Source organism: Pongo abelii, chromosome 16, assembly GCF_028885655.2.
Source record: "Pongo abelii isolate AG06213 chromosome 16, NHGRI_mPonAbe1-v2.0_pri, whole genome shotgun sequence".
NCBI lineage: Eukaryota > Metazoa > Chordata > Mammalia > Primates > Hominidae > Pongo > Pongo abelii.
The window spans coordinates 104,521,736-104,540,247 of record NC_072001.2 but is presented as its reverse complement, the minus strand read 5'-3'; the positions used below and the strand labels follow the sequence as shown (position 1 = coordinate 104,540,247).

General features: G+C 49.6%; 2 protein-coding genes and 1 pseudogene across 7 annotated transcripts in view; 2 read left to right on the top strand and 1 right to left on the bottom strand.

The window, feature by feature from the left end:
* The window catches only part of PCSK6 (proprotein convertase subtilisin/kexin type 6), a 188,749-nt gene extending 176,635 nt beyond the window's left edge, over positions 1 to 12,114 (top strand). Inside the window, exons 21-22 of one of the 3 annotated variants that reach the window (XM_024232758.3) lie at positions 5,277 to 5,389; positions 7,278 to 12,114. In XM_024232758.3, coding sequence (XP_024088526.2) covers positions 5,277 to 5,389; positions 7,278 to 7,375 — 211 coding nt within the window. In that variant the 3' untranslated portion in view covers positions 7,376 to 12,114. Of the gene's footprint in view, positions 1 to 5,276; positions 5,390 to 6,952; positions 7,073 to 7,277 lie in introns of those variants that run through there. The other 2 variants (XM_024232759.3, XM_063716323.1) reach the window with 2 other exon arrangements.
* Positions 3,927 to 4,624, top strand: LOC103892604 (uncharacterized; annotated as a pseudogene).
* Positions 12,115 to 15,029: 2,915 nt separating the features above from the next.
* On the bottom strand, positions 15,030 to 18,508 carry LOC129050225 (uncharacterized). 4 transcript variants are annotated; one of them, XM_054531953.2, is made up of 2 exons: positions 17,561 to 18,508; positions 15,030 to 16,722 (listed from the first exon to the last, which is right to left on the bottom strand). In XM_054531953.2, exon 2 carries the CDS (start codon positions 16,702 to 16,704, stop codon positions 15,487 to 15,489), a length of 1,218 nt encoding a protein of 405 aa, XP_054387928.1. In that variant the 5' UTR covers positions 16,705 to 16,722; positions 17,561 to 18,508; the 3' UTR covers positions 15,030 to 15,486. The 4 variants fall into 4 exon arrangements, with proteins under 4 accessions (XP_054387928.1, XP_054387927.1, XP_054387929.1 ...); XM_054531952.2 differs by having other exon boundaries at positions 17,579 to 18,508; XM_054531954.2 differs by having other exon boundaries at positions 18,094 to 18,508.
* Positions 18,509 to 18,512: the final 4 nt, after the last annotated feature.

Below are 18,512 nucleotides of genomic sequence, written 5' to 3'. Positions count from 1 at the left end.
CTGTGAGGGTGTGATGATGGGGTGAACTGTGAGGGGGTGATGATGGGTGTGAGCTGTGAGGGTGTGATGATGGGGTGAGCTGTGAGGGTGTGATGATGGGGTGAGCTGTGAGGGTGTGATGATGGGGTGTGAGGGTGTGATGATGGGGTGAACTGTGAGGGTGTGATGATGGGGTGAGCTGTGAGGGTGTGATGATGGGGTGTGAGGGTGTGATGATGGGGTGAACTGTGAGGGTGTGATGACGGGGTAGACTGTGAGGGTGTGATGACGGGGTGGGCTGTGAGGGTGTGATGATGGGGTGGGCTGTGAGGGTGTGATGATGGGGTGGACTGTGAGGGTGTGATGATGGGGTGGGCTGTGAGGGTGTGATGATGGGGTGTGAGGGTGTGATGATGGGGTGAGCTGTGAGGGTGTGATGATGGGGTGTGAGGGTGTGATGATGGGGTGAACTGTGAGGGTGTGATGACGGGGTAGACTGTGAGGGTGTGATGACGGGGTGGGCTGTGAGGGTGTGATGATGGGGTGGGCTGTGAGGGTGTGATGATGGGGTGGACTGTGAGGGTGTGATGATGGGGTGTGAGGGTGTGATGATGGGGTGGGCTGTGAGGGTGTGATGACGGGGTAGACTGTGAGGGTGTGATGACGGGGTGGGCTGTGAGGGTGTGATGATGGGGTGGACTGTGAGGGTGTGATGATGGGGTGTGAGGGTGTGATGATGGGGTGGGCTGTAAGGGTGTGATGATGGGGTGTGAGGGTGTGTTGATGGGGTGGGCTGTGAGGGTGTGATGATGAGGGGAGCTGTGAGGGTGTGATGATGGGGTGTGAGGGTGTGATGATGGGGTGTGAGGGTGTGATGATGGGGTGAGCTGTGAGGGTGTGATGATCAGGGTGGGTTGTGAGGGTGTGATGATGGGGTGGGCTGTAAGTGTGTGATGATGGGGTGTGAGGGTGTGTTGATGGGGTGAGGTCTGAGGTGTGATGATGGGGGTGGGCTGTGAGGGAAGTGGCAGGTGTTAGCCTGCTCTCACAGTGCTAAAAAGAAATACCTGAGGTTGGGTAATTTATAAAGAAAAGAGGTTGAATTGGGTCACAGTTCTGTAGGCTTAATAGGACACATGGCGCCAGCATCTGCCCAGCTTCTTTACTCCTGATGGAAGGTGAAGCAAGAGCAGCACATCACGTGGCAATAGCAGGAACAAGAGAGGGAAGGAGGCTGGGCACGGTGGCTCACGCCTGTAATCCCAGCACTTTGGGAGGCCAAGGTGGGCAGATCACCTGAGGTTAGGAGTTCAAGACCAGCCTGGCCAACATGGCAAAACCCCTTCTCTACTAAAAGAAAAAAAAATGCAAAAATTAGTTGGACTTGGTGGTGTGCCCCTGTAATCCCAGTCTTACAGAAGGCTGAGGCAGGAGAATCGCTTGAACCAAGGAGGTGGAGGTTGCAGTGAGCCAAGATGGTGCCACTGCACTCCAGTGTGAGCGACAGACAGAGACTCCATCTCAAAAAAAAGTAAGGAAGGAGTTGCCACACACCTTTAAACAAGCAGCTCTCACATGAACTCACTCATCACCAAGGGGATGGTGTGAGGCCGTTTATGAGGGATCCACCCCATGATCCAAACACTGCCACCAGGCCCCACCTCCAACACTGGGGCTCACATCTCAACATGACATGTGGAGGGGACAAATGTTCCAACCATATCGGGGGGCTTCCATCTGAAAAAGACTTAAAATGAGGGAGCCCTCAAAGGCTTGTGTCAGAGCAGGGGAGGGGTGCCCATGCCTGGCTCCCAGCTGGGTACCTGTTAGCACTGGCAGATTCACCCCACAATGGGTTCTGCCTCCCAGGCTGTGTGTAAGAACCACTATGGGTTGTAACCTATTCCCCTAGAAACAAAGCCCTACAGTGAGCCCATGAGGGACCACTGAGTCCTTGCACTTGTGTGACCCACAGCAGAGGGACGTGGTGGCGGTTACGTATCTCTGCAAGCATCGGCCCCTTCTACTGAGTTGCTGTAAAATAGGAAACTTGCCACCCGCTTGCAAGGTGCAGCCTTGCTGAGTCCTGCACAGGGCCCTGGGCATGGTTGTCTGAAGTTAAACCCTTCATGTTAACCAGTCAGCTGGTTCTCAGATAATTAAATATAGCAATCCAGGGAGAACTTGGAATTAAACAGTGATAATCACTTTCATTTGTCAAATGCCCTGGATTTCAGGGCATGCTGATCGTGCCCACAGCTGTGCAACTGGACCCCTGCAGGCAGCCAGAGCATTGGCATACCCCGCCCCCCAGGAGGCAGCAGGCAGGCAGCTCCACTGCAAACCTCTCTTTGGGCAGTGGAGGACAGGAGTTTCCTGGGTACTTGTTCCCACATGAGGGGAAGCTTTCGGCCCTGCAGAGGCTGACAGTGCTGGGGCTGACACACCGGGTCTTGGAGAAGCACCCCCAGGAAGAGCATCAGTGTGGATGCCTCCCAAAGGAAGCAAGGCCTTGGTCCAATTGGTTCTGCGGGGTCTCTCCCCACTCGGACAGCCTGAGCTGGTAGAGAACCACAGGCATCCTCCGGCCCCAGAATGCTGGTGGACGCCGCGGCCGTCCGCTACTCTTGTGCCAGGCAGTTCCGAGGGAGCATGTGGCCAGATGGGGGCTGCATTGGAACATGCAGGCCAGGACGCAGGCCTGCTGGGTTGGCAACTGCAGGTGGAAGCTGAGGCCCGACGCTGAGAACAATGCATGATAAGTTCCCTAAGAGAGGGGCCGGACACCCTCAAGACCTAGTGAGAGGACCCAGCAAGAGCCAGCCTGGACAACTTAGAAGAAAAAGAGGCCTCTGTGTAGTGCTTGCCAGCGGGGGAGACAAACTCCTCATGCCCTGGCCCTGCCTCCACTTGCCCCCAGGCTCAGCGGGGGCAGAGACTCCCAGGGGCACAGCTTGAAGGGGCACGCCTTCTGCCAATGCTCATTCTGCATCCAGCTGGAGCATGAAAGCGTCAGTCTTCTGCATCCCGCTCCTGAACAGGCAGGAGGCTGATGAGAGTGGCCTCTGCAAGGAGCAGGGAGAGAGGGCTGCATCAGGCATCCCTGTCCTTCCAGAATGTGGCAGGGCAAAGTGGCCATGGTGTTTGGGGGTAAACTAGGTACCATAGATGGTTGCAGAACCAGAAGCATCTTAAAAGCCACCCTGCCCAAAGCTGGTGCTGCCCACGAGGACCTGCTGCTGGGCACAGTAATCCTGACGGAAAGCAGGAACTACACAGCAAACACAGGGTCTCCCGGGGAGAGCCGTCTGCACTGGCCTAACGGGGACAGGGCATCACCCATCTCCCTGAGCAGCATGGTGATGGATTCTTTCCCCAAACCTCCAGAGGAGAGCCCAGCCTGGCCACCACCTTGCCCTGAACCTCGTGAGACCCTCAGTGGAGAGCCCAGCTGCGCCTGCCTGGACTTCTGCCTGCATAACGGGGAGCCGCTGAGTGGGTGTTATTTTAAGCTGCTAAGTGTGTGACAACCTGGTATAGAGCAATGGAAAACCGAGGCCCCTGCCATCCTACTGAGCTTGGTGAGGTGGTATTTGAAGAAGCAAGCAAGCCATAACCTCCTGGCTGTCCACCGCAGCCCACTCCTCACCACAGTTCTTCACTGATGAAGCAACCCTCAGCCATGGCCTGGGGGCACTGGGCCCCTGGGTCCTCCAGACCACTGACATCTCTTTAAATAACTCAGCTCGGCCCTGGTTCTCCTCTCACCGGTGGCATTGTCTGTAAGAGCAACCAGAGGGTCTGTGGGGAAAGTCATAACCTGTACTGGGGCATCAGGGTTTGGAGGCTGGGCCACCGGAATGTGCAAGGGCAGGTGTGGGGAGGGGGCAGCATGATGGGGGCGGGCCCATGGGGCTTCCCACAAGTGCACAACCCCCTCTGGCAAGTCCTGTAACCCCGTCCTTTCCTCTGGGGTGGCCTGGATGGGAACATTAGAAAGGCTCCTGGGTGTGAGTTTGCCTGTGGGGTTTACACATTTACAATTACAGACCAAGGGCTTGAGCTCTAGGCTCAGCATCCTCAGACACACTAGTAATATAACCCACCTCCCACCCAGGCTGAAGCGATGCTGCACCTGGGGCTCCAGAGCAGCGGAGTCAGTGGTGAGACCAGACACCATCAGAGGGATGCTCTGCAAAGAGCCCCACAAGGAGGCCTGGCATCTGGGCATGGAAGGCTTCACATAGCAGGGAGGGGGCATCTATATAAAGCAAAGAACTGCCCCCCAGGGAGGCCCAGGCATGAGCACAACAAAGCTCCAAGCCCTGCCTATGGGGCCTGTTCCACCCTTAGCTGGCAACAGTGGGGAGGTGGGCAGCTGATGCAAGCACTGTGGAGACTGAGTCACTGAGCCCTGGACTCAGGACAGGCAGCAGCATAGCCGGGGTGCGCTCATGGCCCCAGGATGGGAAACGTGCTCCTTCAAGCACTCGGCCCACATTGGCAAGTGCTTTCTGTAAAGGGCACAATGGCCAGTCATTCAGGCTTTTGGGGCCACACTGCCTCTGTCACAGCTACTCAGCTCAGCCACTGCTACACAAAAGATTGTCAATGAATGAGTGTGATGTGGTCCAGGATAAATGCGGGATGTGGCCCTTGGGCTGTAGTGCACCAACCCTCCCCTGAGGTCACATTTGCCCTTGCATTAGAAATAGCCCTGGCTGGGGTCCATCTCTGCACAGGCTGGGCCAGGACTGTCCGAGAGGGGCAGGAATTGTGGGGCATCTCTCCCACTCCCCGAGGGTGAGCAGGCATGGCCACATATAGGTGACAGCAGCCTTCTGGTCAGCTCAAGTCAGGTGTGTCACATCCCTGGGTGGAGTCTGGCCTGGACCCCAAGCCTACAGCCATCACAGCCCGGCAGCCGCTGGAGAGAGAAGACTGACACAGCTCTGGGAGCCATGTGTGGTTGGGGGGAGCTGGGTGCCGGGGCCCAGGTGGGTGTCCAGGTGAGCTGCGGGAAGCCTCGGAGGCCTGGCCCCTGATCCTGGGCTTGCTCCTGCCAACTGGCCATGGCTGTCTCTGCCCTCCCAGGGCAATAGTGAGGTCAGACAGGAGAAAAGACACGCAGACACTTAGCCCCTGTGTCAGGGAATGGTGGGGGACACAGCCTCTCCACAGAGGACCGAGGCTGAGGGGGTGGGAAGGAGGTACAGGGAGGTGAGGGTTCTGGGAAGGGAGCCCAGAGTGGTGGGGCCTCTTCCCCAGACTTCAGCAGGAATGGTATCTTCCCACAGGTGTGACGAGAACTGCTTAAGCTGTGCAGGCTCCAGCAGGAACTGCAGCAGGTGTAAGACGGGCTTCACACAGCTGGGGACCTCCTGCATCACCAACCACACATGCAGCAACGGTGAGCAGCAGCAGGGTTACCCTGGGGCTGCCTGTAGAGGAGCTCAGCTGGCCAGCTTGTGCTCAAAAAGAGAAAAGCAAAGCCACACAGGCATGGCGGCTCCACAGACAGGCATTCGTGCCCCTGATCCGATTGACTGTTTGGGATTCCTCTAGCTGATATGGAAGACAGCTGCCCTATCTCCCAACTTCCCTCTAGGCCTCTCACACATTGATCAGAGAGGCATCCCAGCCACTGCTGATCTGTTTATTGAGTGACTCCTAAAAATGATTTTGTCCTTGTACTGGTCCCACTGCCATGCCATAGGCCCCCAGTGGCCTGGATGTGACGACATCCCATAAAAGAAGCCTGACGTTGGGGTCAAAGCCAGGAAGCCTTGAGGGTCTCTGCCTCAGGACAAGGGGGACAGAGCCCAGAGTAGAGCACACGCTCAGCAGCAGCAATCCCAGCTCCGCAGGGATCCAGCATGGACCTGCATCCGTGCTGCAGGAGAGCCCTGGCTCTGCAGTGGGATGGGGGACAAGGACAAGTTGTAAAAACAGAACCTTAAAAGGGGACCAAAGCTAAGTGCCCAATTTGGGAATTCCAGGCAACAAGGAGGGTTGGCAGGACTCGGGCCTGGAGGTCCAGTGCAGGAGCCATTATAGACTCACGGGCAGGGAAGGGGACTCTGGCCCAGTAAGCAGCAGGGTGGAGCCACATGGGGCCAGCTCTGGGCACCACATTCTGACAGCCAGGAGAGGAAGGCTCTCTGCTCCAGTGTCCAGGGTCAGGGCAGGTGGTCCTTGGGCATGAAGCTGGCACTGGCCCTGCCCTGGCAGAGATGGAGCTTTGTGGAGGGCCCTGGGATGCCTCCTTGCCTTGTTACTGGTTATTATTTTTGGGGGGGAGGGGGGCGGGAGGGTTGTCTAATTATGTCCCTTCAAAGGCCCGGAAACTGCCTCTTTAGGAAGTCACCTGCCCAGGTTATGTGTCTAGCCCAAAAAAGTGTGGTTGCCACCGGAGGGCCTCCCAGGTCCACGGATGATGCATCCTCAAAGGCCTCTTCCCCTTGCTGCAGCGGCGTCCTCAGCAAGTCCTGTCCATGGCAGCTCCCTTCCTCCCATCCCCACTCCTCCCCGTCCGCCCCCTCCACCCTGGAAGCAGCTTCCATTTCCGCCTGCCTCCAGGCCTGTCCTCTGGCCTCCCCTAGTCTTCCTCCTAAGTTCCACTGCCAGCACAGTTGTCCGAAAGACAGGTGCACGTGTGCCCCACGGGCCCAGGCTGGGTGTTCTCCTGAGATCCCTCCCACACACCCCCACATCCTGCTCATGAATCCCCTTGTCACTTAGACTCAGCAAGAGCCCCATACACCAGTGCCCTCCCGCCACACAGGGCTCCCAGAGTCAAGTGCATTGCAGGAGAGGGACTTCAAGGGCTGCCATCCTGCTGCCAACCTCCGTCTGTGTCCCTCTTGCCCAGGGCACCACTGATGCCCAGCATATGTGGAATGATTGAAACAATCTTTATTTTTTTATTTTTATTTATTTATTTTTGAGACGGAGTTTTGCTCTTCTTGCCCAGGCTGGAGTGCAATGGCATGATCTCAGCTCACTGCAACCTCTGCCTTCCGGGTTCAAGTGGTTCTCCTGCATTAGCCTCCCGAGTAGCTTGGATTACAGGCGCCCACCACCATGCCCAGCTGATTTTTGTATTTTTAGTAGAGACGGGGTTTCACCATGTTGGTCAGACTGGTCTCAAGCTCCTAACCTCAGGTGATCCACCCGCCTTGGCCTCCCAAAGTGCTGGGATTACAGGCGTGAGGCACCGCGCCCGGCCTTGAAACAATCTTGACAGGCACCGAAGACTGACCTTTCCCTCCTTTTCCTTTCCTGATGCGGGGCCCCAGCTGACGAGACATTCTGCGAGATGGTGAAGTCCAACCGGCTGTGCGAACGGAAGCTCTTCATTCAGTTCTGCTGCCGCACGTGCCTCCTGGCCGGGTAAGGGTGTCCAGCTGCCCACAGAGGGCAGGGACTCCCATCCATCCATCCACCCACCTTCCTCCAGACTGTCGGCCAGAGCCTGTTTCAGGGGCGGTGCCCTGCACCTGACAGCTTTATCTCCCCAGGAGCAGCATCTCTGGGCACCCAAGCCAGGTGGGTGGTGGCTCTTAAGGAGGTGTTCCTAAAATGGTGATATCCTCTCAAATGCTGCTTGTTGGCTCCAGTCTTCTGACAAACTGTAACAGGAACAAAATGAATTCTGGGAATCCACAGCTCTGGCTCTGGAGCAGCTTCTGGGACCATAAGTTTACTGAATCTTCAAGACCAAAGCAGAAAAGAAAGGCGCTTGGCATCACACATCACTCTTCTCCCCGTGCTTTTCTGCGGCTGTGTGGTAAATCTCCCCGGCCCAGCCGGCGAACCCTGGGCCATCCTCACATGTGACAAAGGGCCAGCAGTCTACCTGCTCGTTGCCTGCCACTGAGCAGTCTGGGGACGGTTTGGTCAGACTATAAATAAGATAGGTTTGAGGGCATAAAATGTATGACCACTGGGGCCGGAGTATCTATTTCTACATAGTCAGCTACTTCTGAAACTGCAGCAGTGGCTTAGAAAGTCAAATTCTAAACCCAGACCAGAAGATTCTATCCCTGCAGCGTTCTCCTTTGAGCGAGCCGAGCTTTCCTTGTTACCGTGTTCTGTCTGTGTCTTCAGGAGTCTCATGGCCTGAACGACCACCTCAGCCTGATGCAGAGCCTTCTGAGGAGGGGCAACAGGAGGTATTCTGTGCCAGCCAGGAGGTGCCCCGATGGCCAAGCAATTCCTCTGAACAAAATGGAAAGCCAGCCCATGCATTGTTCATCATCCATCACTTCCCATTTTATGGAATTGCTTTTAAAATACATTTGGCCTCTGCCCTTCAGAAGACTCGTTTTTAAGGTGGATGCTCCTGTGTCTGTATATTACGAGCCTACATGACACAGTTGGATTTATTCTGCCAAACCTGTGTAGGCATTTTATAAGCTACATGTTCTAATTTTTACCGATGTTAATTATTTTGACAAATATTTCATATATTTTCATTGAAATGCACAGATCTGCTTGATCAATTCCCTTGAATAGGGAAGTAACATTTGCCTTAAATTTTTTCGACCTCGTCTTTCTCCATATTGTCCTGCTCCCCTGTTTGACGACAGTGCATTTGCCTTGTCACCTGTGAGCTGGAGAGAACCCAGATGATGTTTATTGAATCTACAATTCTGAAAGAGAAATCAATGAAGCAAATACAATGTTAACCCTAAATTAATAAAAGAGTTAACATCCCATGGCACAGGAGCCTGTATTTCTTTCCAAGGCACACAAAATGAAACATGAGTGCTGACCAAGTATTAAGTGGACGTTACTTTAATTGTGGTTTCAGGTCTGTCTGATGTCATTATGTGGAAGGTCTTTTGAGCTTTAGCAAATGTTGATGTAAGGAAGCAATGGAGGAAATCCCAGATCCCAACCCCAGAATGTCATTTGGCAAAGACCACATTAGCCTCATGGGGAGGAGGTTCTAGAGCCTCTCCAGATGTAGGGACCCCTTCCATCTGTCACGGGGGAGCTCCCCACAGCCCAGACTGCCAGCCTCTTCACCGGTTGCTGCCAAGTGTGACTGAATTAGGTTACAGCTTGTCTTCTACGCGGTGGCTGAAATCCCTGAACCCATGGCTTCTGCACTCCTTGGGATGTTTACCATGGCCCCTCTGTGGGGTCAGAAGCTTGTACTTGCCAGGAATCCTTTGGCTGCAAGGATTGGTGCAAAGGAAATGCACCAAGTAGAAATGCCTTAGGTGGAAACGAGAGTGGGTGAGGGGCGTTGTTTTGAGGATCCAGAGTGGATTCAGAATTTCAGAGAAGGGTGCAGCAGAGCCTTGGGAAACCTGGAGCCAGCATTAAGTGTCACCTGGACCCTCTCTGTACTGCAGCACTGCCCTTCTCTCCATAGCCGCCTTCTCCAGTTGATGGGACAAACGACAAGACCTCCAGCATCTTCCAGGTAAAACTGGTACAAATCCAACCCCTCAAGCCAACTTTCTGGGTCTGTTTCTTGGCTCTTCTTTTCCCAGGGACAGGACTTGGTCAGCCTGCCTTACATTGGTCCTCTCCCTGTGTCATCAGCTGTGGCTACAAGGACAGGCTTGTGCAGCAGAATATGGCTGCAGGGAGCTCTGCAGCAGAGGAGGGGAGCAGTGCCCAGCTCTCAGAAGGCAGGGCAGGCCACACAGCCCAATAGCTGGCCACCACAAGCACCAACTGACCAGAGTTGGGCATGTGAGGCAGTGAAGGAATAAGTGTGTTTGGGATAAAGATCCAACCCCTTGCCCCGCCCATGAGACTGACATTGAATTAAAACCAGCAACTTGTTAAGTACCACTGAGGCAAGGCAGCTTTTTAGACCCTAGAGCTCGGATATCAATAAATCCGAGCTGTTTGCCCACAGAGAGCTTACAGTCTACCATGTTTGCAGCTGAATCAGAAATAAACTCCTGGCCGGGCATGGTGGCTCACACCTGTAATCCCAACACTTTGGGAGGCCGAGGTGGGCGGATCACCTGAGGTCAGGAGTTCGAGACCAGCCTGGCCAACACAGTGAAACCCCATCTCTACTAAAAATACAAAAATTAGCCATGCGTGGTGGTGACACCTGTAATCCCAGCTACTCGGGAGGCTGAAGCAGGAGAATCGCTTGAACCCAGGAGGCGGAAGCTGCAGTGAGCCAAGATCGCACCACTGTACTCCAGCCTGGGCAACAAAAGCAAAGCTGCGTCTCAAAAAAAAAAAAAAGGGAAGAAACTCCCTTTATCTCCCAAAGGACACCAACTACAGGAAAGCCAACCAGACAGCCTCGTCGAGTGGCTGAGCCAGGCAAGCCCAGCTTGGGGCTGACAAGTCGGGTGGGGAGTTGAGAAGTTGTTCACAAAGTCCTAATGACTAAACTCCACCTTGTTGAAAGAGACCAACTACATACAATGTCTGCTCACAAGTGGTCCGACCTTGAGGTTAAAATTGTCTGGACTCTGGCAGGATATGTGTATGGATTTTAAGTGACAGGATCATGGATCACCTCCTCTAAACCTGTCATTTCCCAGACAAGGACACTGAGGCCCCTGTGTCCAGGGAAGGAGGCTGGCTGGCTGCAGGAGGGGCGTCGTTCTGCAGCTGCCCAAATGCAGCCATGATGCATTTGTTTTAAACTAGCTTTATTTTCAGGGGGTGATGTTTATCTGACCTTATCCCCAAATTCTTTGGCACCTCACAGTGGACCCCATGTGTACATCCCCATCCCTCCCAGGCCACTACTCACTTTGTATCTTGTGACTCTTCAAAGGACTGGTGAGAATTGCACTTTGTATAGAAGACACACCTGAAATGGGAGGGGGGTGGACAGAACTTAAAAAAATAAAACCGCCAGGCACAGTGGCTCACACCTGTAATCCTAGCATTCTGAGAGGTTAGAAGCAAGAGGATGGCTTGAGCCCAGGAGTTTGCAGCCAGCCTGAGAAATATAGCGAGACCCTGTCTCAATCAATGAATCAATCAAAAACGACAGAGATAGATAGACAGATAGATAGATGAGAGATAGATGAGAGATGATAGATGATAGATAGATGATGATAGATGAGAGATATAGATGACAGATGATAGATGATAGATAGATAGATAGATAGATAGATAGATAGATAGATTAGATAGATGATAGATAGCAACATGGTCTAAATGAGTCCAGGAGTGGAGTGTCCTTGAACTTGGGGAGACCACCCTCCGCTGCATTTGCATTATTGATAATATGGCTGGAGAGGGCCTTTTGCTTAAAAGCTTGGAGTATGTTGGGGCCCCCGAGAGCAGGTGAGGGGCAGAGGTTCAGATCAGAGGATGGAAAGAGGAGGTGGAGAAGTAGGAAAGAAAAACATTTGAATAAGAACAAGCAGGGGTGATGGAAAGTCATACACATACACCAAGGCCATTCTCTAGCATCTTAAGGTTCTGCCCAGCCAGCTGGGAGGCCACTGGGCACTGGCTGCTGGGGGGAAAGGAAGAATCTGCTCCCCTACCCCAGCCTTCACTGTTGCTTTCCTCGCACGAACTCCAGACTCTATCCTTCCTGGTTGGCTGTTTAAGCCCTTTCCTGACGCCCTAGGCTTTGTGGCTTATCTGAGCACAGAACAGCATCCTTAGATGGTACAGCACTGAGCACCCACCTTAGATCCTAGGGTTCAGTCCCACCATCCAAAGCCCCTCACCACTACAGACCAGCCACACTAAGGGTGACCAGATATCTTAGCCTCCCTTTTGAAACAACAGGAACCAAAGTACCCAGGGAAGAGAACATCCTGTTGCCAAAATAGTGGTTCTGAACCAGGGGTGATTTTTGTCTTCCAGGGGACATTTGGCAACATCTAGAGACATTTTGGGTTGTCACAGCTGGAAGGATGTACTCACATCCAGTGCATGGAGGCCAGGAATGCTGCTAAGCACCTTGCAATGCACAGCAGCCCCCATGACAAAGAACTGTCCAGACCAAAATGTCAACAGTGCTGAGGTTGAGCAATTCCAGCCAAAAGAAATGGAATCAAAAAAGAAAATTGTTTGCAACTTCATAGAGATACCCTAAATAAATAAAACCACATATGGTTTGATTTCTGTCCCTGTTCCTATGCTGAAGGGAAACTTGTACAACTTTCCCTTTTTAAAGTAAAGAGATACCACCCTACTCTATTTTTTTTTTTTTTTTTTTTTTAAACACAGCAACAGAAGGGCCCCAAGTTAAAACCAGCTCTCCAGCCTAAGGACTCCACCTGGTGGTCCTCTATGGAATTAAATGAAGTTTAGGTTTTATTTTGTTTAACTTTTTTCATTATTTAGTTATTTTGTTTAACATTTTTAGTTATTTTGTTTAATTTTTTAGGTATTTTGTTTAACTTTTAAGTTATTTTATTTTTTAGTTATTTTAACTTGTTATTTTAATTTTTTTAGTTATTTTAACTTTTTAAAGTTATTTGAATTCTTTATTTTGTTTAACATTTTTAGTTTTTTTAGTTAAACAAAAGTTGCAGTGACCGGGGCAGGTGCTATGGCTCAGGCCTGTAATCCCAGCACTTTGGGAGGCCGAGGCAGAGACGGGGCAGGGGAAATCACTTCTTGAGGTCAGGAGCTCAAGACCAGCCTGGCAAACATGACAAAACCCCATCTCTACTAAAAGTATAAAAATTAGCCAGGCATGGTGGCGAGCGCCTGTAATCCCAGCTACTCGAGAGGCTGAGGCATAAGAATCACTTGAACCTCATGTGATTCCTCATGAGGCGGAGGCTGCAGTGAGCAGAGATTCCGCCACTGTACTCCAGCCTGGGCAACAGAGCGAGACTCCATCTCAACAAACAAAAAAGTTCCAAGTACAATACAAAGAAATTCCCTCCCAATTTGAGAGTAAGTTGCTGATATACCCTATGACCCTCTCCCCCATACTTTAGTGGGTATTTCCTATAAACAACGACATTCTCCTGCACAGCCATCAGACTCAGGAAATTAATATCGATAAGTTATTACCGTCTAACCCTGTGACTGAATTCTAGTTCTGCCAGTTGTCCCAGTGAAGTTCTTAGCAAAACGGTCTGGTTTAGAAACACACTTTTCACTTAGTCATCATGTCTCTTTAATGTTCTTCCACCTGGAACAGTTCCTCAGTCTCCTTGCCTCATGATCTGGAACCTTTTAAAGACTATAGGCCAGTTATTTGTAGGTTGTCCTTCAGTGTGCACTTGTCTGAGGTCTCCTCACGTTTTGAGTCAAGTCATGCATCTTTGACAGGAATCTCACAGGCTGATTCTGTGTTCTCACTGCATTCTAGCAGGGAGTACACGATCTGTTCCATTATTGGTGATGTTAACGATCATTGGTTAGAGTTTTTTTCTGGGCTATGAAGTGATGCCTGCCAAAGCATATCCACTACCCCCACTGTTCAACATTGTGCTAAAGATCCCAGCCAGTGTAACAGGGCAAAAAATACAGAACCAGTATAATAATTGGAAAGGAGGAAATAAAACTTATCTTTTTTTTTTTTGAGACCGAGTCTCACTCTGTTGCCCAGGCTGGAGTGCAATGGCATGATCTCCACTCACTGCAACCTCCGCCTCCCTGATTCAAGTGATTCTTGTGCCTCAGCCTCCCAAGTAGCTGGGATTACAGGTACGTGCCACCACACCCGGCTAATTTCTGTATTTTTAGTAGAGGCGGGGTTTCACCATGTTGGCCAGGCTGGTCTCAAACTCCTGACCTCAGGTGACCCACCCACCTCAGCCTCCCATAGTGCTGAGATGACAGGCATGAGCCACCACACGCAGCCAACTATCATTATTCTCAAATAGCATGGTTATGTATGTAGAAAATCCACAAGAACGGTTACAGATAAAAACTATCATAATTAATAAGTAAATTTCACAAGATCGCTGGATGTAACGCCAATATACAAAAATCTGCTGTATTTAAATATATCAAAACTAATGATTAGAAAATGGAGTTTTCAAACAAAGGATACTATTTACAGTAGCATCAAAAACTATCAAATATCTAGACAATCTATCAAATATCTAGACAATCTATCAAAGGATATACAAGGCCTCGACATAAAATCTGTAAGATGCTACTAAAATTAAAGAGTACCTCAATAAATGTAGGGTTATAATATGCCCATTGATTGGAATACTTAATATTGTAAAGATATTAATTCTCTCCAAATTCATCTATAGATCCAACACAATACAAATCAAATCATGGATGCTTTTTCAGATACAAGATATATCTATAATTTATGTTCACATGCAAAGGATTAGAATAACCAGATAACTACTAGATAATCTGAGAAAAAAATGAGAGCTTTTTTTGAGGGACAAATACCAAGTCTTTTTCTAAAGCTTGTATTCTGCAACGATAGCTGACTAAAGCCATGGAACAGAACAGCTAGTTCAGAAGCAGGCCCTCACATATTTGGACACTTGATTTTTGAAAAGAGTTGCTCTGCACAGCAGTGGGGGAAAAAGATGGTCTTTTCAATAAATGGTGCTGGGTCAACCAAATATCCATATGGGGAAAAATATATCTTCTTCCCTACCTTAGACTATGCACAAAAATCTATGCCAGAGATTGCAGATCTAAATGCACAAGGTGGAAGACGAAAGCTTTTAGAAGAAAATATAATTTTGGAGTAGGCAAAAGTTTCTCAAAGCATACTCGAAAACCATTAACTGTATAGGGAAAGGTTCATAAATCAGACTGTATTAAAATGAAGAACCTCTGTTCATCAAAAGATACCATTAAGAGAGTGAAAACCCAAGCCACAGGGGGAAGACATTCCTTACAGACACAGGTCACAAGGTTCCTATTGAAAACATATAAAGAGCTCCTACAAATCAGTTTAAAAAAAAAAAAAAAAAGCCCAATAGAAAAACGGGCAAAACACCTAAGCAGACACTTCATTAAAGAGGTTATCCAAATGAACATAAATATATTTTTAAAGTTCTCAACTGTGTTAGTAATTAGGGAAAAACAGTTAAAACCACAATTTCATACCATTACCTATCTACCAGAATGGCTAAGATTAAAAAGACAGACAATACTAAACGTTAGCAAGGAGTTTAATTGGTACAACCACTTTGGAAAACTGTCTTACTTAAGCTGAACATAAGTAAACGCTATGACCCAGTAATTCCATCCCCGGGTGTATATCAGTATATGTGTTCACATAAAGATATATATTATTGTGTTTGTAGGTACACTATTTATAATGTAAAAGCTCGAGTGAAAATTACCCAAATGTTCATCAACAGCAGAATGGATAAGTAAATTGTAAAACATCCACAATCAAATACTATATTACAGTGAGAATAAATGAACTACATCTACACACAAACATAATGTTAAGCAAAAAATATGTAAGGTACTTCATTTGCATAAATACAAAACTAGGTAATGCAAATCTATACAAGATGTCAGGATAATGGTTACCCTTGGGGCAAGGGTGGTGACTAGATGAAGGCAGGAGGAGGGCTTCTGGAATGTGGCAATGTCGTGTTCTTACGAGGATGCTGGTTGGTTGGGTGTGTTCAGCTTGCATTCTTCTATATGTAGTTGGCTGGGCGTGTTCAGCTTGCATTCTTCTGTATGTAGTTGGCTGGGCGTGTTCAGCTTGCATTCTTCTGTATGTAGTTGGCTGGGCGTCTTCAGCTTGCATTCTTCTATATGTAATTGGCTGGGCGTGTTCAGCTTGCATTCTTCTGTATGTAGTTGGCTGGGCGAGTTCAGCTTGCATTCTTCTGTATGTAGTTGGCTGGGCGTCTTCAGCTTGCATTCTTCTGTATGTAGTTGGCTGGGCGTCTTCAGCTTGCATTCTTCTGTATGTAGTTGGCTGGGCGTCTTCAGCTTGCATTCTTCTGTATGTAGTTGGCTGGGCGTCTTCAGCTTGCATTCTTCTGTATGTAGTTGGCTGGGCGTCTTCAGCTTGCATTCTTCTGTATGTAGTTGGCTGGGCGTCTTCAGCTTGCATTCTTCTGTATGTAGTTGGCTGGGCGTCTTCAGCTTGCATTCTTCTGTATGTAGTTGGCTGGGCGTGTTCAGCTTGCATTCTTCTGTATGTAGTTGGCTGGGCGTCTTCAGCTTGCATTCTTCTGTATGTAGTTGGCTGGGCGTGTTCAGCTTGCATTCTTCTGTATGTAGTTGGCTGGGCGTGTTCAGCTTGCATTCTTCTGTATGTAGTTGGCTGGGCGTGTTCAGCTTGCATTCTTCTGTATGTAGTTGGCTGGGCGTCTTCAGCTTGCATTCTTCTGTATGTAGTTGGCTGGGCGTCTTCAGCTTGCATTCTTCTGTATGTAGTTGGCTGGGCGTCTTCAGCTTGCATTCTTCTGTATGTAGTTGGCTGGGCGTGTTCAGCTTGCATTCTTCTGTATGTAGTTGGCTGGGCGTGTTCAGCTTGCATTCTTCTGTATGTAGTTGGCTGGGCGTGTTCAGCTTGCATTCTTCTGTATGTAGTTGGCTGGGCGTGTTCAGCTTGCATTCTTCTGTATGTAGTTGGCTGGGCGTCTTCAGCTTGCATTCTTCTGTATGTAGTTGGCTGGGCGTGTTCAGCTTGCATTCTTCTGTATGTAGTTGGCTGGGCGTGTTCAGCTTGCATTCTTCTGTATGTAGTTGGCTGGGCGTGTTCAGCTTGCATTCTTCTGTATGTAGTTGGTTGGGCGTATTCAGCTTGCATTCTTCTATATGTACATCATACTTCAATAAAAGTTCAAGGAGAATCATCCCGGGTGGCTTGTAGAACTAAATGTGAAAGGCAAAACAATCGTCTAGTAGATCACATAGGAAAATACGATGGGGGTAAGGGAAGATTTCTTAAGGCACATGCGCATGCACACACACCCAATCCACTAACCTAAAGAAAACAATTGAACTACATAAAAATTGGAAACTTCTCAGCCAGGCGAGGTGGCTCACACCTGTAATCCCAGCACTGTGGGAGTCCGAGGCAGGTGGATCACTTGAGCTCAGGAGTTGGAGACCAGCCTGGGCCACATGTCAAAACCTTGTCTCTACAAAAAATACAAAAGTTAGCCAGGCCTGTTGACCTGTGCCTATAGTCCCGGCTATTTGGGAGGCTGAGGTAGGAGGATCTCTTGAGCCTGAGAGGTTGAGGCTGCAGTGAGTCCTGATGGCACCACTGCACTCCGGCCTAGGTGACAGAGTAAGACCCTGTCTTAAAAAAAAAAAAAATTCTAATCATCAACACCATTAAGAGTGAAAAGGCAAGCCACAGAGTGTGTTCATATCCCTAATATATAAAGAAATTCCACAAATCAATAAGAAAAAAGGCAGACAACTCCATAAGAAAAAAAAAATGAGCCAGGGACTTAAAAGAACACTTAAAAAAGGAAGCTATCAGAATGGGCACCATACACATGAGAAGGTTCTCAGCTTCATTAGTTATTAGAGAAAAGCAAAGCAAAGCTGTAGTGCAATACCACCACACACCCATCAGAATAGCTAAAGTTATAGACTTAAAATGCCAACAAGGCTGAAGCTGGAAGCCATGAAAACCCTTATACACCGCTGGAGTGTGTATATTATTTCAGCCTCTTAGCATAACTTGGGCATTACTTACTGATGATAGATATCATACCCTATGTCCCAGCAGTTCCACTCCGGGAGAAACTCATACAAATGTGCATCAGATCCACGTACCAGAAAATTCATAGCAGCATTACTCAGAATAGCCCTAAACTGAAAACAACTCTGATGTCCATCAACAGCAGAGTAATTTATGGTATAATATATACAATGGAATTCTCTTCAGCAGTGAAAGCAAACAAACCATCTCTGTATGCAACCTGGATGGACTCCAGACATAATACAGACTCCAAGAAACTAGACCAAAAAAAAGCATACTGCATGGTTCTATTTATATCAAAAGCAAGCAAACCGAATCTGTAGTGTTGAGTTCGCGGTTGCCTTTGGGAAAGAGGGAGGCTTTCAGAATAGTGGTGTTTTGGATCCCAGTGTCGGCTACGCAGGTGTGTTCACTCCACTCATTAATCACTCTGTAAATTCCTGATATGCACACTTTTATGTATATCACACTTCATACATATGAATATTCAGAAGTCTAAAGGTCACAAGCTTAACCGCAAACCCTACCGTGCCCAAGGCCGGGTTGGACTTGCGGGGCAGTGGGGCTGTCCCGGCGACCTGCCCCAGGCAGGCCACCTAGCCCGGGATCTCACACTGCAGCCCGGAGCCAAGGCCCAGGCCCAGGACGGGTACCTGAACTCCTGGATCCTTCACTGAACCCCACTGGCTTCCCGCGACGGCTGGTGGAGGGAGGACAGTCACAGCTTCCCCTCCCACCTCAAGGTGCGCTAATGCATGAGAAAGTTCCCCTCGGGTGTTTCCACATTCGCCTTAACTTTTAAACACCAACGTCGGGAATCAGAGGTCCTCCAGACTCCAAACACACCCTGGGAAAGAACCCAGAACCAGACACATCCCCTGTGCGCGCGCCACGACTTCCGGCAAGAACGACCCCGGAGGCGTGGCTCTTCGATTGCTTCGGCCTG